Source organism: Cyclopterus lumpus, chromosome 5 (assembly GCF_009769545.1).
Source record: "Cyclopterus lumpus isolate fCycLum1 chromosome 5, fCycLum1.pri, whole genome shotgun sequence".
NCBI classification, from domain to species: domain Eukaryota; kingdom Metazoa; phylum Chordata; class Actinopteri; order Perciformes; family Cyclopteridae; genus Cyclopterus; species Cyclopterus lumpus.
Genome location: NC_046970.1, coordinates 10,114,352 through 10,138,440, shown reverse-complemented (window position 1 = coordinate 10,138,440; position 24,089 = coordinate 10,114,352). Strand labels below are relative to the sequence as shown.

Here is a 24,089-nt window from a genome sequence, read left to right as displayed (position 1 = left end):
AAAACAATACATGTTTAAAACAAAACTAAATAGCTCTTATTTTGCTGTCTCTGAGGCTTCATTTGGCCCAAAACAGAGCCAAAGGCCATGTGAGCGTGAGGTTGCAGCCCTGACAACATGTCAGTGCACCAAATACATTGACATTTTGCACAGGCTGGCTGCCGGACAATATAGAAGCCTGCAGGATGAGCATGTGTCTGTGAATATTGAAATGTCACATGAGAAGACAGCGAGTTATTAAGAGAAAGGGGCCATTTCAGAGAGAGCATGACAGAGCAGCAGATGCCGTTTGTCTCCTCACAGATTCTGCAAGGGGACATCTGTTATGGATTATTTCATACGCACTGACCTTCAAGCCTACTTAGAAAATAGAAGGAAAGAGATAAAGAAGAGTGTCTCATTTTTCTTTCCTCGCCTCTCATTCTCGGTAAAAGCACGAGATGGGCTCACAGATTTTTTTACTTCGCTTTTTTTCTGTGGGAAGGTGATGCCAACAAATCACCCCTACCATCCTACAGCAATCAGCTGGAACATTACTAAAGATCACCCACAGTTCTCTGCTCTGAATACTTATGGGGAGGACTGGTGCCTTCTGGGTGGAGTTCAGCAGGCCGACACTCTACTCCATCAGGCTGTCGTTTAAGTCACAGCTGAAGCTCGGAGCCTTTTCCGTGGCACTCATTGGAGCATCATGTACAGCGAGCAGGAATGGGTGAAAAACATTTCACTGAGTGCACATTACACCATTTACTGCCTGTATCTGCTCAAGAGTGCAGTGTGGGCAAGTTGAACCCCATGCTTTTGCTTTTAGATTTACTGAGACTTGTCATATAAGCCTGGCAATTGTGTGATTGCTTGGCTGAAATATTTCATTGATTAATCAGTTTGTTTAGCAGAGATGGTTCTACATTGTGTTCATAAACTAGTAAAAAATACTCCCAGTTTGTTTTTGGCCACAAAAAAAATGACCTTTAACCAAAAGTAACCTTACAATGTAAACGGTATTGATTCAGAATGGTGCAATACTGAAAACCATAAGAGATCAAAACGACTGGAGGAGAGATTCTGTATCGTAATCATATAAACCATGAGAGACATTGCTGTGTTAATGACATTACTGCGTCAGTCATAGCTCTTCTCTCCTTCTGAAAGCAGCAGCAGGGGCTCAAGTCGGACCGCTTCCAACAGACAGAATATACAGGATGCCACAGAAATATTTAGATCCTGTTAGATCCATCTGCAGGCTACCTGTAGTTTTTAGACCACTTTGGGATTTATTTATAATCATATATACTGTGGAAATGTGTGTAGATCTGGCATTGTATTCTATGATATAAAATAGTTGTCTGCCTTCTCATTGTTATTGCTGCTTATTTTGAGAAGATAAATCATTATGATTATTATGATTATGATGATGATTATTAATATTATTGTTAATATTATCAACACAATATAGTATTAATCCTTCATTCCACAATATGTGACTAAACTAAAAATAATTTGTACAATTACAAAACATAAAGGATGTATTGTTTGTTGTCAAAACGTTGATCAGGTAACTGCCAGGCATTTCCCATCATGCCCTGGGTTGTGCGGTTGGTGGGAAGCAACTGCGGCGTTGTGCACTAGAAACTGCCGCCGCCTCGACCTTGTGAGGTTATCGTTGCCAACGTGAGCAAGTCTGGATCACGTCAGACACAAATCAAATCTTTTCTTGAGAGATGAGGATATATTGAATAATATTATTTTAAGGATCTATGTGAAAATACTTTTACAGAACAGTTGGAAGGCATGTAAAGATACTGGAAGAAAACAGGCAACAGATGGTAACACCCACTTGGACCTGGTGTGGTACTGACATGACCTTCATTGCACAGGAAAAAACAATCACTTACTGCTATCACAGCGGCGTACAATGCAAAAAGAGAAAACCCCAAAAACCCGGGGTGGGTGGGGACGGGACAGCCTCCACTGGGACAGGACAATGGAGGAGTGCATTCACAGCTTCTGTCTCATGTCCCAGCAGAGGTGTCAGCTTTGTGGCATTGTGTTTAGACCCCTGGCAGCATGACCTTGTCTTACTGAACAGTCGCTATTAATTAGCCAAGCATATACAGTATGTGTGTGTGTGTGTGTGTTGCTGGGGAGGTGTGGGTGATGGGTAATAGGTGGGTGGCTGGAGGGGAGGAGAGTGTGATTGGCAGCCTTGCTGTCTATATGCAATCAATGAGCTGGAGGAAGGTGAAAAGGAAAGTGCGTTGGAGGCGAGGAGTTTCTGCAAGGGCGTTCTCCCCGACAATAAAAAGCTCTCTGAGCTATAGGTTGTGTCCACGCTTCCTCTGTCCCCCCTATCCTCCTCGAATGGCATTGCCTCCCAGTGTTTCTGCTTCATAGATGATGATGTGCCTTGTTGTGCTTCATAGCTCTTGTGTGTGTGTGTGTGTGTGTGTGTGCTACTGTCTTTCTCTGCCCTTGGCCGAGGCTCCAGAAAACATGAAGTCATGCTGGGCGGACTCCATGAGCGAGTGATTTCTCTCTGCTTTGCTCTGATCGACGTCCAGCCAGCCACAAAAGCCTGCCTTGCCTTTCCGCTGCACACCCCCACTCACCCCCAACCCGTCCTCCTCCTCCCCCTTGTTCCCTACACCACAGCCTCCTCTTTGTCTGCCTTCCCAACAACCCTTGCACAAAACTCTTCCTGCTTTCTTCCCTTGTTCCTTTCTCCTGGTTTGTAGAACTTGTCCTTTATTCATGATAGTATTAGTAATCTGTCTCTCTGCAATCACAATTTAAGTTCAGAAACAGAATTTGATAAAAAAATCATCATCAACATAATTTGATTTCAGTTCAATTAGAAATGGATATCCATGATCCATGATGAACCTCTGACCACTATTATTTTTAGATACATTTATATTTAAATATTTTTAAAAATCATAACAAATGTTCTGTTCACAATGTCTATGGAGCTAGTTCTATTATTAATTTCTTGGTAAGTGAGTTTGGATTATTGTCAGGATACTGTAGCAGTAGAAACTAAAGTGTCAGGTTGTTGTTAAACATCTTGGTTGAGTTTTTCCATTTTATACTACTTTATTCTCACAACCCCACTGCATTGTTGCCACTGCTTAAGTTTCTAGTTACTTTATCTATTCAAATATTATAACCATTATTATCCCTATAAACTTGCATTGTTACTACACAAGTATGACTCTGTTTTTTTCTGGAGGGTCATGTTCAGCTGGAAAACAGGGTTAGTAAACAACATGTTATGGTGGTTACTACTTTTGTACCTGGTTCATATTCAGTCTATTTCAAATGTCGAACTACAGTATTTATGGAACAATGGAAATACTAACAAAGATGCTTTGGATGAGATTTATTTTGTATGTGTGTTCAGCCAGGTAAAACTACTACTTTGGTCCATGGAGTCTGGTAGCTTTAGCCCATTTAATGGTTTATTTTCTTCACAGGTAACTCAGTCAATTTAGGGTTCATTTGGACCAAACCAGAGTGTCTGATTGTGTGTTTAGATGATTAGCAAGGTAAAATAACTGTTGTTTGACTGGAGTCTGGTGGCTTTGAGGAGAGCATTTATAATGTGACGTTTTGTAAGTTAAGACATTTTAATAATTGTCCCAATCTCTGTTGATTTTGTTTGATCTGCACTCACTTTCGCTGATTTGTTATGTGATGTGCGTGCATCACATAACAAATCAGCGAGTCCGGCCGGATGCCATGTTTTCATCACAGCTAATCGGAGCTGGAACGTTAATACAAGTGACTACGGCAGAGTCAACTGTCCAGGGAATGGGAGGTGATTGTAACCTTTACCACTGAAGACCAAAGCCAGATGTTAGTTTGTTGTCCATCTGGAAAGGGCTTTACACACAAAACACATGATTTAGAGTGCATTTAGTCGATAAAAAAAATAAGCTCCAAAACAACCAACTGCAACCATATAATGGTGCTGAACCAGTAATAATGATCCAATAATATAATAGGGACCATTTGTTTGCTTGTTGAGTACTTTTGATTCTGTATGACTTTATGTACATAACATGTTGAACAGCAGGCAGGCAGCTGTGTTTTGGTACTGAAGTTCTAACATATTCTGAATTGATTCCTTTGTTTTATAACTGTGAGGTTCTTGCATTCATTTTGTCTCTCAACACTGCTGTCAGTTCACATATCGGTTCATCACTGTGAAGCCTAATGCAGAGCAAAATAAAAAAAATAGAATGCAGCTTTGCTCTAATTTTGGACAATACACATCTGATTTAACCTTTTAAATGGTGTTGTGTTTTGATATTTTAAGATGTGTTACGATGTGAACATTATTGATTAATCTTCTGACCATTTGTAAACACAATCATTTAATTTGAGGGCATGACTTAAGGTATTTAAATGCCACAATGTCTGAATCACTTTATGCTTGTTATTTAAAAATAATAATTCAACATGATCATCCTCTGACCTTCAGTATTGTATTTTGACATGATCACATTGTGTTATTGTTTCATGTTATCCTGAAATGATGATTCAGCAAATTGCTATCAAAAACACAAGTAGAGCTTTAGACTTAGCATTTTGTACCATTCCAAACCCTCACACCAAACCCCCCCCTCCCTCCGCCTCTCTGCCAGCCTGCTGTAAGCACGACAGCTGGTACAATAAAGCATCACACCTTGTCCAAAGAGCAGCTCCACAACGGTGGAGTAAAGGCTAGCATCAGTGTGTGTGTGTGTGTGTGTGTGTGCGTGTGCTTTCTCATGCATTGTGTGGTGGATGTCCTTCAGCACTAAGAGCATTGGAGGGAGATGTAAAGAATGCTAATGAAGTGAATCACCAGAGTAAGGACTGACTTGGCCAGCCCGGCATACATACACTGTACGTGTGTGCATGTGTGTGTGTGTGTGTGTGTGTGTGTGTGTGTACTTTCCCATGTATTTGAATACCCTGATGTTCGCTCTCTCAAGCGAAGAGAGAGCAAGTGAGAAGTGGACGAGCCAAGGTTAAGCACAGCAACACAATGATGGGCTGTGCATTTTAATTAAAGCTTGAGCAAACACTCTGCAATTCCCCTAAATGGCCCCCTGTGATGGATGACAGGAAGCAGTGTTTTCTATTTTTCTTCTCGAGAGGAACCTTTGTGCGAGCGACAGTGCTCGGACACAAAAGGCCATGCCAGCCAATGTCCCCGCTCCTTTGAGCTTTATTGACTCCTGGCACTGCACGCCTGGGGAGAGTGTTGGAGAGAAAATGAGTTACCTTGGTAAACAACTCCAATGCATCTGCTATGCACTTTCACTGTGTGTATATGCAGATGTGGGATTGCGTGTCAGTAACAATAATCTGTCCACTAAGACTGATCACTGTACACCAGCAGAGGCAAGATTTGTGTGTAAATATGTGTAAATAATTGGAATGGGATATGATATTTTAGAATTGAACCTTTCCCTCAAGCTGTGTTTGAAATCAATTAATTGTTTGCTTGCCAACAGTTTGCTGACATCATAGATTATCACAGCAGATGGTATTGTTCATAGTCTGCAACACTGCAATATAGGCTGTATTTATATAATAAAGTGAAGGGGTAATGTCGAGAATGTTTGAGGGCACCTCTGACATTTTACACTCAGAGTCTATACACTCAAATAACATTGTGAAATATATAAGCATCCAAAGTAAAAGGAGTCGATATGCAGCTGAATGCCCCCCTTTTATAATATTATCTGTTACATGATTGGAACATAAGCAGTATTTTAACAAAGCTGGTCAGGTGGAGCTTTTTTTACTGACTTCATATTTCATTCATAACCCTGCATTATCTTTAATAAACAGGTACAATGTTATGTATCTTCAGTTTTAACCTGTAAAGACTGTAATATGTAGTTAAGTAAAAAGTAGAATGTCTCCTATCGAACTGCATTGGAGTTTTATCAAGAAGCATTTTGTAAAAGATCATTGATTTCTTCTATCTTACGAGCAGAAAGCTTGAGGGGAAAAAAGTCCCCTTTTTATCTCTTCCTTTATAAGGGCATCTTCCTTTAATGCTGCTACAATGAGAACACTCCATAGTGCTATAAACCGCTGGGTGACAGCTGTGTCTGACCAGTGGCTCCTTGACTTCACAGGGGACTTGTGGTGAGACCAATAACCCCACAACCTGTGCACTGCACCGGGATGCTGCACAGTCTCTGTGAGCCTCTGCGGTGGTGTTCAAGGAAGAGCATTTTAATATGTCTGATGAAGGAAAATAAAAGATTGGGCACTGTGTGGGAGGGTGCGGATGCTAGGGCTGGATGTGAAACCGCAATATATATTTACGACTGACTGAATCGTGTCCATAACAGTAGCCATTGAAAAGTGTCAGGTACTAGAATGATTGGTAACACATCTGATTTAAATTCAAACTTTTGTTAATGTTGTGCCGTATTTTATTGACACAAACGACTTCTTCTGCTGAAAGCATTAAACAACATGTTGACGATGTTTTAGTGGTTGTCCAGAGTGCCTCTAAATCCTCTAAATGTCATGCCAGCTCAGAGCTGATGTTTAGACACTCAGAGACTTCAAATTTCACAACATTGATGGTTCACAGAAAAGCCATGTATTTTCTTTTATCTTCTATCAAACAGTTTAACATGTTTGTTGACTAATGCAGCACACTAGTGCTGCATTAGTCAACAAACTACAACAAAAAATACAAGAGAAATCCACTCAAATGAGACTTGCTAGCTGCACTGGTAACATAAAAGCATTTTTAGCGCGTAGTAACTAACAGGGCGATTTTGACAGACAGGAAGAGATGTGTGTTTGGAAATCAGTGGATAAAAAGTTTTTATCTAAACAACTTTTGATCGCTGATGACTTTTCATGTTCATGTTGATGACATTTCTGACAGGTCTGCTACTGAATTGTTAAACATTGTCTTTTAATCTCACTCAGTGTGTCAGGCATGACTCATACATGTGGCCAAACATTGGACTTAGTTATTCATTTGGGTCTGGATTCATCCTTTTTGGGTTTTAAGGGTTATATCTTTTTTTTTTTATCTTTGATCATCTTGTTTTTCATTTTTTCCTCTGAATCTTCTTGCTGACCTTTTAATAATAATAGTGCTTCAAGAGCTTCCTCTTTACTTGGTAAATCTGATGAATTACTAGCAATCAAACTATATTTTTTGTGTTTTAATTTGTTGACTACCTTGTATTAATTTGTTTCTAATGGGCTTTGTAACAGTACTTTAACAGTTTGCATTCTATAATAATAATAATAATTATTATTATTATTATTATTATTATTATTATTAATGCCTGCATTGCAGTGTCATTGAGTTGGTGGGAAATGCAACGTCCTCATCCTAATCAAACTGCATGTGTCTATGTGTGTGTGTGTGTCGAGCCAACAGTCCTCTGTAGCTCTGTACGTGCTTCACTCTAAGCCCGCCCACTTTTTAGGGGTCCAATCAAATGCAAATCCCTTCATTCAGATCTCTGTTGTAATTGTACGCCGCTCAAATATTCTGTTTCACTGTGAAATACGTCACAGTACAAAAGACAAGGACGTCTTCAACTCCGTTTTAATGGGCGTTCGGCTACTAGCGCTGAGCATTACGGTTCGACAGTGTTCAGTTCACACATATTGCTGCAAACCTCTATGGGATACTATTTTAGCAAGTGGATGGTACATATATTTTCATATATATGGCTTAAATATATATCTTCCTCTCCCTCTCTCTCTTTCTTCCTGCTGTGTGTTGATGCAGATGAGCTCTGACAGAGGAGAAGGGTTCAGTCTGAGAGTGTAGAGGGGAGAGGTAGTGGATACAGGGATGGCTTCTACGTGTGCCTGCTGCACCAGTTTATGTAGCATACCAAATCCGTCGGCTCATATTAAAGGCTCATATGTGTACACATAATGTTTGTGTTAATGATGACACATGATGAATAGAGACAATAGGAAAACGTTCTCAGTATGAGGAATTCCTACTTGGTGGCAGCAACTGTAATTTAAATAGTATATCAGGACAACTAAGACACACTTTCAGCTAAACCATTAAGTAATCATTCTAAATCTGACCAGTTAGTAACCATAGCAACGATGCTGCAACTTCCTGCTACAGTAACACAAACTAATCTCACCATGGGTCACAACCATGAAGAGTTACGAGGTCCACTCAGCTGTTCTGGAGCTTTCCATTAACTCAAACAGAGGACTAAAATATCCTCTTTCTATTGTCATCAGCATTTGGATACTAAGTAGGATTCTTGTCTTCTCTGAAGCTCTGTCAGAGAGAATGTTCTGCTTCGGTGAGACAAAGTGACATTCAGGATGTTTCATTGTTCCTTCTCGGACAGCTTGTCCTGTCATTGTCTTCATCTGTGTGGTCTTTCTGATTCCATGTCCTCTCTGAACGTCTATCTATGGAACTATCTGTTGTATAATGATACAATCTTGTCCTTATCAGCAGCACGCTTTCATCTTCTGAAAATATAGATCTTGTGGTTATAACGTTCAAACCTTCCTGTCATAGCAGCAGCTCTGCCTTCCTGTCGTTCTCTTCTTTTCCGAACTCAGAAGTTAGAGACTGCTGCAGCAATTTGAAGAGCCTGGAAATCAAACGCTATCCTCACTGCTGAGTCTTTTTGTTTTACCACAGCTCATTGAGAAAGAGTATCAGCTAAATGCCTGTATTTAGCTTTATTCATTATACATACATACAGTAAATATACTGCAGCGCATTGCTTTTGTCTCTGATGAAAATCTTCCCTTTGACACCATCACAGCTCCTCTCCATCTCCTCCTCCTATTCTACTATTCTTCCCTCAGCCCAACACTATGCCTCTGTTCATCTCTTCTCCTCTCATCCTCTGTCACTGACTGGTTGCCATGCAGTGGGCTGTCCATCAGTGACCTGGTAGCTGTTGCTAGGAGAGGAGTGTAATTCTATCATTTGTGTTTAATTTTTCTCCTATTTATACGCTCCCCTCACTCCACATCCCTCTTTCTCCAGCTTCTCCCTTTCTTAGCTGGAGCGTTCTTTAATCCATCTCTTTGCTTTCATCCCCATCCCCATCTCCTCCTCCTCCTCCTCCTCCGATTCTCATCTGTCAGTCCTGTCCTTCCTCATCTCCTTCAATGTCCTTCACCCCTGGTTTCAATCCACACACTGTCTCTTTTCACTGTCACTGACTTAACCCCCACCTCAATGAGATTCAGTCTGCTCACCTTAATGGGGTATCAATTTTGGATAAATAAAGCATTTGGATTGGCTGTCATGTATTCAGGCAAAGTCATTTGTTCCTTTCTCCTTGTAGTCTGCAAAGAGAAGGTCTGCCCGCTAAAAGTCAATGATTTTAGTCGAGAAGAGCCAGGGCCAACTCTTGTCCATCAAAGGACTTCCTTTTTCAGCATTGTACACAGAGTAAATCAAACCATGTGGCTGATAAAGGAGTTTAATGTGGAGCAGTTGAACTAACCTTGGTGTATTTAAAAAAAGGCATCAGTAATAAGTATAACGTCTTCATAAAAGTGGAAAATAAGAAAAAGCATGAAATACAAGCATGCTATGAATTAATTTATCAAAGATGACACCCAATGAGTGCCCTGGTAAGCTTGTTCACTGGATAAATCAGCTCAACACCAACTCAACCACTAAAGAGAAGAGGATGTAGTCACCCATTGGTTTGTGGGTTTTGAAGCTTTGAGATTGACATTTTGGCGGTATACATCTTGTTTATTTTCGAACCATAAGTGACCCTGGAGTAAAGTACAACTGAACACTGAATAAGACATTTGAAGGCTATCAAAATGTTACAAAAAACCAACTGTGAAAGAGTTAAAGTTCTAAGACGAAAAAAAAACTTACTGATAATCATCATAATGTAGCGTGTTTTCTAGTAATTCAAGATATCTTAAAATATAATTTAATCACGGTGTGATTCCTTTGAAAGAGGATAAATTATCATATAGAGTTATTGCCCCGTCCTATAACAGCCTGTCAATCACAAGGTAGCCCCGCCCTGAAGCATACCCTGCTTCATGGTCTGTTTAACTCTAAATGGACCATCATTTACTAAATGAACATCAAGCTGTATTGAAGAAGACTTGAAACTAGAGATTGAGCCCATAAACTCATTTTTACAATGTTTACTGAGGTAAACATGTAAGTAAAGCATTTCCACATTGGCTTCACTTTTCAGACCTGAAGGATGTCGCCTGTCCCAACCTCAACAGGGCTGGATTTGATTTAATCTTTTCTGATATGTTTCTCAAATGTGACTAAGAAGCTTGGTGTTACTAGCTATTGCATTTATCTATGCAACTAAAGCTAGTGAAAAAATAAGTTGGTGAGGAACCGTGGTGGAACGGAAGCTCTCTAGTTTAGATACGGTATACATGAAAAAACATGGTGATTGCTCTTGAAACATCAAATCAATCCTGAGTTATCAACCAAAATCAGGTTGTTTTCCACATTTGCGGTGAGACACGTGTCTAGAAGGTACAGTGTACATAGTTTGGAACACATTTTGAAAGTTTAGAGAGGGAGCATGTATAAGTTTGTGTGAATGTATAATTGGTTTGGTTCAATTGTGACCAGGCATTCATATTTTCCAGACATACATTTGATAGGTAGTTTCAACTTTACAAAGATACCATCATTTTGAGGACCTAATAAATAACTTGCTAAGAAGGAGATAGGGATTATGATACTGCTGCAATCTGTGAAAGCTGTGGCCATCATGACATGATTGAAGGACAATGCACTCTGTAGCTTTGGAGAAGTCAGGTGAGTGGGCAGGGTGGGGGTAGGTTACTGAAAGAAGGAGGGAAAGACAAATTGATGAAAAGCCACTGAGTGAAAGACAAGGAAGAGGGAAGGGGAAGAAGATGTGCTTGGCGAGGATGAAGGGGGTTAGGGTGGAGTCTATGCATAATTACATTTTCTGTTCTGAGCAGTATTGGGAATCAATAATGTAATTCATAGAAAAGCCATGGAGCTGCCCCTCATTGGCATTCACAGACATGAGCCACGCTTACATCCCAAAGAATTAAAACAAGGAGATGGGGAGAGGAAGAGAGGGGGTGAGCGAGAGGGAGGGGATTACATCTCCTCCACAATGCCTTGAAGAATTCTGTAGACTTTGAGTTTCCATCAAAATATGATTGATGTTTTGACATGCCCATGCATTTAAAGACAGCTTGGTCTGTCCCCACTGACGCACACGCACACACGCACACACACGCACACACACTGTGCTCCCATAATCACAGCTGGTCATTATGGGGTCAAATGTGAAATGGGAGCTCCTCCTCCAGATGCTTCCACCATGTATTTATAGTGGGCAAAGGTGAGATTCTCCACTGAAACCCAACAAAACCCATATGTGAAACCCAATGAAAAAGGGGAACTCAAACACACTTATAAACCCACACCGGCCCTTTAAGAAGAATCGATTCTTAACCTGAACATTCAAATGGTGACATTTTTTAAAATTGGTCCAGTATTGAGAGAGAACGCTGCAGACCGCAGACGCTTTATGGAGGACAGTCCTCACCGTCAATGCTCGTACACAAAAATAGCTTGTTTTGACAGGCTCAACATTATGGGAAAGACAGAGAAGTAAAATGTTTTCTTAAGCTTTCGCTCAATCGGTTCTTGTGGCATGTGACAACAATGGAAATGTGAGTGAGAGTTGGAGAGAGGAGTGTTTGTGTTGTCAGAGTTCAACGTGTTGGAGTACAGAAAGCATGTCTTAGAAGATGTCCCTTGAAGATTTTCAATGTCATGGCTGAATATTTAGTGGATTTCAGAACAAGACCTGTCCGAGTGAGAGAGGAAAGAAAAGGGTTTTTATTTCTCAGTACGGTTCTTTCTATAATGTAGTCAGACACTTCTGCGCCTGTCAGTGGCAAAAACAAGTTATTTTAATGGGAGTACATTGACGGTGAGGACTTTCCCCCAGTGATTACATCACAGCCTGTTTATCTGCTTTTGTCTGCAGCTTTCTGTTCAATATTGGAACTATTTAAAGTAGATTTATTACACAGTCTAAATGTATAATAATTGCAAATGCATTTTATCACTGACAACTATGTTAATGTGTACAGGAGAATAGATATAATGTACATGGCTATCTATTACACAGTTAAAATGTTCTAACCTATTATTCTTTTAGACACAAATCCATTTGGGTCCAAAAATTGGATCCAGGTAGATACCAAAGTTACTGTTTAAGATAGGTGTAGATATGAACTCAGTGGTTGTTGCACTCTTAAGTGTTTTGAATTTACTTTAGTGGCATAGTCTAACAAAACATAATTTTTCAATGGCTGATCGGAATGATACACTTGGCAGTTGTCCACGTTTCTTTATCCATTTTACTTCTTTGCTGTGATGTCCGTGTGTTACAAGTTCTAAGCAATGACATATGTGGGTTATAACCCACGTTGTAATGAACCAGAGCTTTCCTTTGTAGCACCAGTCTGCATCAGAAGGACCTCACCACGTTTACATTTTGTAGGAACTTTCACTTTACTTGTATATTTCCAAGTGATGCTTAGCACCTTTCTGCATAATGAGTATTTACAGTTTTAAATAAAGTATATTGTAATGGTAATACGTTTACAGGCCTGCAGTGAAGTAAAATGTTCACTGCTTCCCTGGAGCAGAATATTTCTACACTGTGCTAATTTTACTAGAGTAAAATCCTAAAACCTAAGTATAGTGCATCTAATCATTACATAAACATAAGTCATGATTATCTTGATCAAAATAATTGGAATTCCCAATATTAGGCCGATAATCATTAACAACTCTTAAGTGCCACTACAACAGACTGGAATCACTCTACGTTACATTTAGTTAAGAAACACATATTTGTATTACCATACCCATTTGAAACACATATTTCCTCAATGAAAAAAAAAAAAAATCCTAAATAATGTTATCACAAATCATAAGGTGTCCCTGCATAAATAGAGGCAACATGAAAAAATTAACATAATTTTGTGTATGCTGTTTTTTACATGATACTTCTTGTATTTAAATCAGGCTGTGTTTTTCACTTGTCCACCATGTATCAGCTTTGTCAAGTCATGGTGAAGATATTCACTAATATCCTCGATAATGAAAATTCACCAGTGTTTGCTTTTTTACCGCAATCAACGATTACATTATTGTTCTGTCCCCAAGTGCAACCATGTCAAGCTCATGAAGGTTGATTGTTTGCCATAAGCAGCTTTTAGTTGAGTATTTTTCATTAAAAAGGGAAAAACTTTTATCGCATCAACTTACTGGAAACGCTATCTCACCTTTCTACTAATCATATGTTCCCAGGACAGAGAGTGGTACTGTACCTGCTTAGCTCAGTCATTTGCAGAAATGTGATTATAGAATGTAGAATAGTGAAAATGGATCACGTGAATTTTATAATAGTAAACCCCTGCATTATGTCAATATTGATTGATTTCTTGTGGTTGTGATATTTACAATTTAAAGGCCAAAAAATGTACAAACTAATTTTGTCCAAGTATGTCGTCCTACCATAGCCAGATTCACTTTTTAGGACCCAGATCACAATTGTTCTTTTGGGGCCCTTATTGACCACCCATTTCCCCTCCCCACCCTCTGTGAGTTGTGTATCTACACTACTGTTTGGCCTTCAAGTTCCCAGCTCAGACAACAGACTTATTCTAGATCCCAAGATAAACAGGTACCCCTGTGCTATTGATAGACATGCGGTGAACTCACAACTTGAGGTCTGGGGTCTTGGGTCTTGTGGATCCAGGCTTACCTCAGACCTTAGGAACAGTTTCAGCATCCTTCTTAAGAGCAAAAGCCCTCGGACCATAAAAAAAACTAATTGAATTATCCCACTCGCTAAGCGAATGCTCACATGGATACATAATGTTAAGACATTATGAAAACATCATATCATGTATCATCTTTTCACTGTAGAGGATGTACCTACATTTAGCTCCTCAGATAATTGTTTGAATGAAACACTGTATGTCTGATGTTGCTACATCCTTTTGGTCAAAGGACTGAGGTTGTCCTTAAATATATGATGCGTCAGCCTGGTCTGTTTCTAGACAGTTAAGTTTCACAATGTAGTTTTTCTTTCTGCTGACCTTTGTTCCTACTGTGAATTTTATTATGAGGCAGCTTGCGTGGTAAGGCAGCTAAGGACACAGTTGGCTGTCATCCTGCCCAGTAGGTGTCCAGGCATGCTTGCAGAATGCTGCTGTTGTTTGTGCTAACCCGACTGTCCGCATCTCCTCCCCCCCACAGCGCTGACAGGAAGCCAAGCCGAGTCACAAGCCCCTATCCAAGGCCTTCGCAGAGCCGTGGCCGACGGGACACGACTCCGGAGAGCTGCCACCGAGGAGACCTACTGGGCCTACTCAGGTGTGTGTTTGTGTGTGTTTGTGTAGGTCTTTGTCTTTCCTGTGAGGAAATTGTGGTGGTGTTCAGGCACACCATGGAACATTTGTAAAGGCTGGAACTTAGTGGTAAAAAGCATGGAAATTACAAGAAATGTTAGTAGAAATTTGTCTTTTCCCAAGAAAGCTGAAATACTGAGACAGCTAGAAGCTACGGGACAGTGTTTAGAATCAGATGGGAAGGTTAAAGTGTTTAAACGCAAAGCTGTCGGGAGGTTTGGAACTACTGAATGCACATCTGATCCCATGGTATGGTGCACACAGCAGAGAAACACCAATCTAAGAGATATCTTGAGGAAGCAGAGGAGTGCTGTGCAGTTTTTCTTATGTTCATCAAATATGGGGTTTCAGTCCAGGAAACCACATACAAAGAGGAGAAGTGTTTACTGATGTCGTAAGAATGTGCAAAAATGAAAAAAGCTGCTCAAGCAGAATGCATTTCAGTCAAGTGATTGCCATCTGTTTTGTTAACACAAAAGCCAAGGCAGTGATTTTATAACCTATGATGACCAAAAGAACTGGGTCACCAGGGGCCCACAAACCATCGTCCAGTTGGCAGAGGGACCACAACAATGTCATATTGGCACAGTCATGTGGTGTATATGGTATTTATGAATACAGGCAAACATTTGGTTTTGTCATTGAGACCAGAGGCATATAACCTTTTAATTTACGCAAAAACAACAAATCTACATTTCTTCTAAAACAGGCGTCTTTCCACATCTCCCACTCTTCTAGATTGATGAATCTGTTTGGTTGCAACAATAGACATAGTAGAGTTTGCTTCTTAAATTTGCCTGGTCCACAGGACATTCTCTGGTGTTTTTTGTCCACATACTATATTTTATAGGGGTAAGAAAACCACTTTGAGTTTCTCTTTATAACACTTTAGAATAACCATCAATAATAATTGGTAAATTATACGTAATTCAACTTTAGTTAATAGTTAAGTTACTGTTAACAAAAAATAAATAATATGTTGTGATGTTAGTTTGTTATTACTGATAGTTAATATATTAGTTTGTGTAAAAAGAATTAGTTAATAATGTATCACAACTTATAATAAAAACTAATATTACATGTTGATTACATTATTCATTAACAATGTATATGTATACTATACCTAGTATTTGTTAACAGGGATTAAACTAGATTTGTAAGCCTCAAGAAATTGTTTGTTAAACATCCATTAACGTGAAATGGATAGATGGACCAATAACTAATTATTAAGTATTAACTATTTAGCTAGATAAGGTTCATTGGTGCTTTACAAAGTATTTACTAACCATTTTATATGGTTTTATAATCAGCAGTTGCAATTGTATTAATTGGATCAAATAGTATAGTATATACAATGTTATAATGTGTGCAACAATAATAGACTCTAACAAAACATAATTAAAGAATCTCTAATAATATCATGTAATATGTCATTGTTTACTAAGGTTTAACTAGGCTTTAATGACCTAACAATGTACTATTCCTTTAACCATGTTATTATGACGTGTTACCAATTTCTCTTTTTAACACAAATCCTCTTGCACTAATTAAAGTTATTGCTTCTACTTGGCAGATGTTTTTGGTCCTCCTTGCATCATAATAAAAAACTTCCCTACAGCTCAAAGTGCATAATCACCTTTCCTTGGAGGCTTTTAATGTGAAACAGCTGCAGGAAGTGAAGTGTTATGGACAGTAGGTTACTGTGACAGCAAATGAAAGAACAGAGAAGTAGAAATAATTGGAGCGAATGAGTGACCAGCCTTTATTTCACTGTACTAGCCCTTTGCTGTTACTGTACTGGCTGTACTGTTAGAACACGCAGCAGCTCTGGAGCCTCCTGGTTCAGGCTTTAATGTTAGGTGGCAGAGTTTTCAGTAAGTGGAGGGCTTCACAGGTACAGTAAGCCTGGGTTAAGACTACGCTTTTTTTATTTAGAGCATGACTGTATGTGTGTGTGCTTTAGAGTTAAGGCAGTTTGTGCCACTGTCAATGTGATATGTTTGCATTCCTCTCTTTCTCTGTTCTCCCTGTCTCAATCACACTCCTCTGCGCTCCTCTGGCCTGGAGGCATCTCCAGGCCTTTATTCTTATTTTACTAGCGCTTCAGAAGAGAAATAAGCCACTTCCGCTGTCCCTTTAGAGCCTTTAGTTTTTCGGAGGGGCAGCATTAATCTTTCACCGTGCAAGCGACGCAAGCCCCAGGCCACAAATGATCTTTTAGTTTATTTATTTCAATACTTCCGCTCACTCGTCTAACCCTAATTGGTGGCCCATCGTGCCTGCAAGAGTGCGGGTGCTTGTGGGTAAAAACAGAGCCGATGACAGTTTTCCTTAGTGTTCCTGTTGCTGATGCTCAGATCCACCGATGCTCTCCTGCTGTCCCCTCGCACATGTTTGATCATAGCTCTTACATAAGATGCTGATGTAATGGTGGGTAGGATCCAGGCAAGAGAGGAAAACAATAGAGACAGCAGGCTGACATTCTGCTGGATATTCTATTATTGTGTCATTGGGTATCTCAGGCACTCCTTCCTGGCAGGTCTACCTGCTAATACCGTTCGACCACTACAGCTCATCTAGAATGCAGCTGCTTGACTGGTCTTCAACCTAACCGAAATGTACCCACACTACTCCGCTCCTCCGCGACCTTCACTGGTTACCGATAGCCGCCCGCATCCGCTTCAAAACATTGGTACATGCGTACCGTGCTGCGAACAGATCGGGTCCAGTCTACATCCAGGACATGGTCAAACCGTACACCCCAGCTCGTTCACTTCGCTCGGCTTCTGCCAATCGGCTTGTAGCTCCGTCACTGCGAACTAAACACTCAACAAAGTCACGACTGTTTCCTGTCCTGGCTCCTCAGTGGTGGAATAAGCTCCCCATTGACATCAGGACAGCAGAAAGTCTCTACACCTTCCGTCGCAAACTAAAAACACATATTTTTCGACTATACCTTGAATAGGAAAGGTAGCGCCGTAGTAGAACTTTAGTAGCACTTAAATGGCTCTTACTGATAGCACTTTGTAGTTTAACTTTATTGAAGAAATTGTACTTTCTTGATTCTTGTTGTTCTGAGTTATACTCATGGTTTAATGCACTTATTGTAAGTCGCTTTGGATAAATGCGTCAGCTAAATGACATGTAATGTAATGTAATTGTGAGAGCCGCAGAGATCAGAAGTAAAAGAGAAATTCTGTTTCATTATTGGCCGGTATTTCGTAAGGTTAGCACAGGACCGCACTCATCACCGTCATGGTGGAAAAAAAACGGATGTTTATAGTTGAATCTTCGGTTTAACCTCAAGTTTACAATCAGAAACAGATATCAGGAGGTGAGCGAGAGTCTTTTACATTGCTACACTCCACACACTATTATGGATGAGTTTGTATGATATCATCTTCTCTGAATGTCAGAAATGGACTTTGAACATCGCACGCACGCACACGTGCGCGCCCCCACACACACGCGCGCACCCACACACATGTGCGCGCACACACTCCCACACACACTCACACTCATTCACACACACACACACACACACACACACACACACACACACACACACACACACACACACACACACACTCACACACTGTCTCCCTCTTCACTCCCTTCTGATGACTTCTCCAGAGTTTCCTAAACTTCCGCCTGTCCTAATTAGCTAGTTCTAATCGCGTCCTCCAGAGGTCTGACAAACTCCTATAAGGACCTAAGAGGGCCATGGCTGCTCTGCCCTGTGCCTGATCAGAATGGCAGATTAAAACCTGGCATAATGCTAAACAAATCAAGAGTTATCTGGGGACAGCCCCATACCTCCAGAATGAGAAGCAGATAAAGAAAGACAGAAAATGACAACTTGATTTCTTTTGTTTTTAGAGAAGTCATTTAAGTTTTAGTTTAATCTTAGTATTGTTTGTGAAACTCAAAGTGAACTGTATTGTATGTAACCATAATGATAAATTAAAAAGGATCAATTATAAAAATTCACTGGAGATGACCTAAATAGTGTCCATCAGTGATGTGTGTGGTGTTCTACATGGCAATGAGTTCTATAGCTTACTTTAGTCTATAATTATGCTTATTAGAAACAATCTACAGTTTTCCTATACATACATTATAATAATAATGACGCTATATTGGTTTATTGTCTATAAACCCATTCACTAATTACTGGTGTGAAATGATGGTGCCATCAAGTGCCATTGTAATCAGATGAATCAACATTATTATTATGTGACTATAACTTTAATTATATTAACTGGAAGTTATTATGAGAATTAGACTCAAAGTTTAACTACACACATTAACCTCACAGTAGGTTGGCCAAGTTTTTCCTTATAAACCATATAATATATGAAACGACCCGTATAGTGATATATGTTACCCATTTCACATAATTACGAGTGCTTTGCTGTATAGTTGTAAGATCAGCCGTCGTTTGCAATGGGCTGAGTGTGACACTCAGAGGTCAAATTGATTGTCTCTTCCTCCTCGACTGCTGTACAATTGAAAATCCAGAATGCCTGTATGGAAAGGCTTTTTAAATGTTCCCTTCAATGTGATACACATGTTGGTATTCAATTCAATTCAATTCAGTTTATTTTGTATAGCCCAATATCACAAATTACAAATTTGCCTCAGAGGGCTTTACAATCTGTACACATACGACATCCCTGACCTTTGACCTCACATCGAATCAGGAAAAACTCCCCAAAAATAACCTTTCACAGGGAAAAAAGGGAAGAAACCTTCAGGAGAGCAACAGAGGAGGATCCCTCTCCCCGGATGGACAGATGCAATAGATGTCATGTGTACAGAATGAACAGCATTCCAAAGTTACATAAACACATTACATGAATATGACAATGTATGAATGGAACTCCAATCCATGAAACAGAAGGAGGTAGAGAGGAAGGGGGGCGGGCCGCATCAGCAGGGCCAACGCGAGACCGGCTCACCAGGCATCAGACACCTCCAGGTCCAATGGACCCTATGAGACGTGAAGTCACAAAGACTCCGGGGAGGAAGCAGAGTTAATAAGGTGCACTGGAGAGATGTAAATTCATCCATAAGGAGAGAGAGAAGAGGAGATAGGTGCTCAATGTATCCTAAAACATCCCCCAGCAGCCTATAAGCCTATAGCAGCATATCAAGGGGCTCGACCAGGGCAAACCTGATTCAGCCCTAACTATAAGCACTATTAAACAGGAAAGTCTTAAGTCTATTCTTAAATGAGGTGACTGTGTCTGCCTCCCGGACTGAAAGTGGAAGCTGGTTCCATAAAAGAGGAGCTTGATAACTGAAGGCTCTTGCTCCCATCCTACTTTTTAGGACTCTGGGAACCACAAGTAGCCCCGCATTTAGTGCTCATTAAGATATGATGGTGCATCACCAATCAAGGCTTTGTAGGTGAGGAGAAGAATTTTAAATGTGATGCTTGATTTTTACAGGGAGCCAGTGCAGAGCAGCTAATACAGGAGTAATGTGATCTCTTTTCTTAGTTTGTGTGAGTACACGAACTGCAGTATTCTGGATTAACTGGAGGGACTTAAGAGACGTATTAGAGCAGCCTGATAATAAGGAGTTTCAGTAATCTAGTCTGGAAGTAACGAACGCGTGAACCAGCTTTTCTGCATCTTTTTGAGACAAGATGTGCCTGATTTTTGAAATGTTAATGTAATGACAATTATTTTTAAATAATAACAAACATATTTACATGTATTAGAATATCAGGATATGAATCACAAGTATAATTGACTTCTTTGTGCAAATATAACATTAAAATAACAAACTTGAATTGCACCTTCATGAAAAGATAGGTCAGGACTTCATTTTTACTTTTCCTTTTTAAAAAAGACCCCAAACCAACAATGAATGTATCGACAAACAAGCCTGAGATATCGTCTTCCAATGTGCCATTGAGCTCCATTAAAAACACATCAATGAGTCATACTGGGGGACATGTTGGGGGCGGCTGTGTCCCACGAGATATCACAAGGTTCGATCCCCAGCTCTTACGGTCCACATGTCGAAGTGTCCTTGTGCAATACCAAGTAGCTCCCAATGGACAGGCCGGAGTCTGTATATGAATGTGTGAGTGATTGGATGAATGAGAGGCAAGTTGTACAACACTTTGTCCAGTAAGGTTGAAAGACCCTGTAGGAATGCAGTCTATTTAACAGGTCCTTCATTACCATGAAATCAGACTCCAGGGTGTGTAAATATAGACTGCAGGTAGTGCGGTTTCACTGGAGACAGGGGGGGAGACCCTCTAACAATATGTTGGGAGGAAAATGAGCCCCTTGGGAGTAATTCTGTTTGCCACCTCGAACATAAACCTCTGTTTGAAGAAGAACTCATCATGTTTAATTGAACTGTTGCTCTTTGCTATATATTTCCTTGAAAATGCAAACCCTTCTTCATGGTAATTATTTTTTGATTATATAATCAATAGCCATTAAATATGAGAAATAAGATAAAATAGCAATATAATATGCATAGAATGACAATTATATGTTTAGTGTCGACACAAACTAGTTCATAACATTAATTATGTGTAATGTTCCTTTAATGTTAAGTCATTAACAGATATTCAATGATAATATGTATGTTGATGTGGTTCAATGTCACGTATCTATTTGATCACGTGCGACGCGATATATGTTAGGAAGTTCCAATACCTTTCTCTTTGATCTACTGTCACAATACAACAGCCTGTGTCACTTATTCCTGCGTCACTTATTCCTGCTGCCATAAATCACTGTTTTACCTATACTTGGCAACTATTTCAGAAACAATATATTCTGTGTTGTCTCACGTTTTGTCTTGACCTTTTCAGTTTCGAAAACGACTGTTTGGAACTTCAGTGAGGGATAAATTACTTTCTAAGGTTTTATTTGTCAACATATTCAAGTTGTACAGCTACGCTAAAAGCAAAAATGATTAACTGAGAGAGAAAGTCCACCAAGGCAAGAGAGAGGGGAGGGCTCGTTGGGCGAAACAGGGTATCGCCGTTCGTCTACTGTGTCAAACCAAAAGTTGAGTGATTTTTACTGTAGACGTGAAGCTATTCCATAGAGTCACATGACGTTACATCCGTAGGTCATGTTTCGTGAAGGCTTGCTCAGCAACGAATTGATTGTCTTTCTTCTCTGTAACTCTGTGTATAGGGTTGAAGGGGGAAGTGCGGGATGGAATGTCTCTAATTGTTCATTGGTCTCTGGTGTCAGTACAGGATACAGCCACGTGGTGACAGTAGCGCCAGGAGAGGGGTGAAGGGGGCCGTTCCCAAACCTGTATAATTCCCCAGTGAACCTTTAGGCAAAAGTTTGTCTCACAGTTATTCCCATCCACACATTAGAGCCATCTTTTTACTGAGCTCGATGCATCAATTGTGAGGACGATGCCGGCGGCCGGCACCACTGCCCGTAACTGCACCCGCAGCTATCTCAGTCCGCTCGGATCACTCAATGCTCGAGAGCCCTAGGCTCGTTACTTATTTAAGCCAAAACATGAGATTTTTCTAACCGCAACTGTTTCACAATGAACCTTCAACGTCAACATTCTTTGCCGAAAAGCTTCTTAATAAAATACAATCTCAAAACCTCCTTCACTGGGATTAGTGGGAAAGTCAGAGGGAATCTGGTGGCAGGTCTCTAAAGTCCCCTTTAGAAATTATTGGGCCTGAAGGAAGTGTGAAGTGATTGGATATAGGGTCAAAGGGAGAAACTCATAAACATCACTGATACTTCTGTGGCCTAATGAGAGCTGTGCAGTTTATGTGTCAATTATATTCATTGCCTTAATAATAATAATCCATATAGCGCTTCTTAAGGTACTCAAAGACACTTTACATGTTACATTCATACACCATAGACACAGCTACGGGGAGCAATTTGGGGTTAAGTGTCTTGCTCAAGGACACATCGACTAGGGCGGGGATTGAACCACCTACTGACCCATAGTCGCCCCTTAGTTTCTATCGTCAGTCCACCAATCAATCCAACTAAGACTTTTTTTAAATGGAATGAGATTTGGCTGCTTAAAATGAAATGACTATAAATGAATGACTAGTCTGACCTTATTAAAATAGACAAATGTGGTCAAATGTGACTCGTCAGAGTTTCATAGTGAGGCAGAGGGGGATTTAAATCAGTGGGTCTGGGACGAATGCTCTGTGTGAGAGGATCCCCTCATGGGAACTCTCTCATATATTAAGATGCTCCTATGAACCTTGTTAGGGTTAAAGTGTGCCTGTTTTCATCAACCTCCTCATTGTGTTTCTTCACCTCAATCCTGTGTCCCTCGTCTAGCCCAATATGGCTGCTTGACGGATGAATTCTCTTCACCAGTTTCACATTTCTTCAACAAATCCAAGTCACTTGCCAGCAAATGCGTTCCTTTTGAATGTGTCCTCTGTCGATTTAATAACTCTGCAAACACAGCGTTTTTCTGGCGAACGATAGTCGTTAACTCCAGAACACTAAATAGGTTGCACCACAGGTTAACGCCTACATCTTCAACATACAATGGCTTGCCTGTCACTGGTGGTAACTGGAAGAAATCTCCAACAGCAACTACACTGACATTACCGAATGGGGAAAAATCCCCACTTTGTTTGATCTGCCGTAATCTGCCATTAATATACGCCATCAGTTTATGATCAACCATGGATATTTCATATACTACATATTCATTTGAAATATCATATTCTGTCTTACTGAAACCTGGCTGAGTCATGAAGAATATGTCAGCCTAAATCAACTCCTCCAAGTCATATTAAAACTCACATTCCTCGAGGTACCGGCCAAGGAGGTGGAGTAGCAGCCATCTTTGACTCAAGCCTATTAATAAATCTCATTTGAAAGTCTTGTTCTTAGTCTTTCACATCCAACCTGGAAAACATTACAGCCAATTATATTTGTTATAGTGTACCGGCCACCAGGTTCATATTCACAAATGTATATCTGAATTTTCAGTTTCTATCAAGTGTGGTCCTTAAAACTGATAAGGTTATTATTGTAGGAGATTTTAATATTCATGTGGATGTTGATAATGATTGCCTTAGTGCTGCATTTATCTCATTCTTGGACTCAATTGGCTTCTGTTAGAGAGTACAGAAACCCACTCACTGCTTTGGCCACACCCTCGACCTTGTTCTTGCATGTGGCATTGACATTTGGAGGTCTTCCCACGGAACCCTCTTCTGTCAGACTATTACCTCATAACTTTTGAGTTTATACTACCGGAGTGCACACCTTTAGTCAAAGGTTTCTACACCAGATGTCTAACTAACAGTGCTGTAGCTAAATTTGATTCAATACCACATCTCAATGTGACGGAGGACTCCTATGCTGACTTTAGTCCGTCCCAGATTGATCATCTTCTCGATAGTGCTACAGGCTCACTGTGAATGACACTAGACTCGATAGCCCCTCTGAAGAAGAAGACAGTGAGGAAAAGGAGGTTTGCTCCCTGGTATAACCCTCAGACCCGCAAACTTCACGAAAGCTTGAAAGCATATGGCGTTCCACCAATCTGGAAGAATCACGCTTAGTTTGGCGAGATAGTCTTAAAGCATATGAAAAGGCCCTCCGCAATGGCAGAGCAGCCTATTACTCATCAGTAATAGAGAA

At 40.2% G+C, this 24,089-nt stretch overlaps 1 protein-coding gene across 1 annotated transcript in view; it reads left to right on the top strand.

Moving 5' to 3' along the window:
* Positions 1-24,089, top strand: part of LOC117730452 (receptor-type tyrosine-protein phosphatase gamma-like) — a 409,107-nt gene that overhangs the window by 87,885 nt on the left and 297,133 nt on the right. Inside the window, 1 exon segment of the mRNA XM_034532172.1 lies at positions 14,300-14,416. Coding sequence (XP_034388063.1) covers positions 14,300-14,416 — 117 coding nt within the window.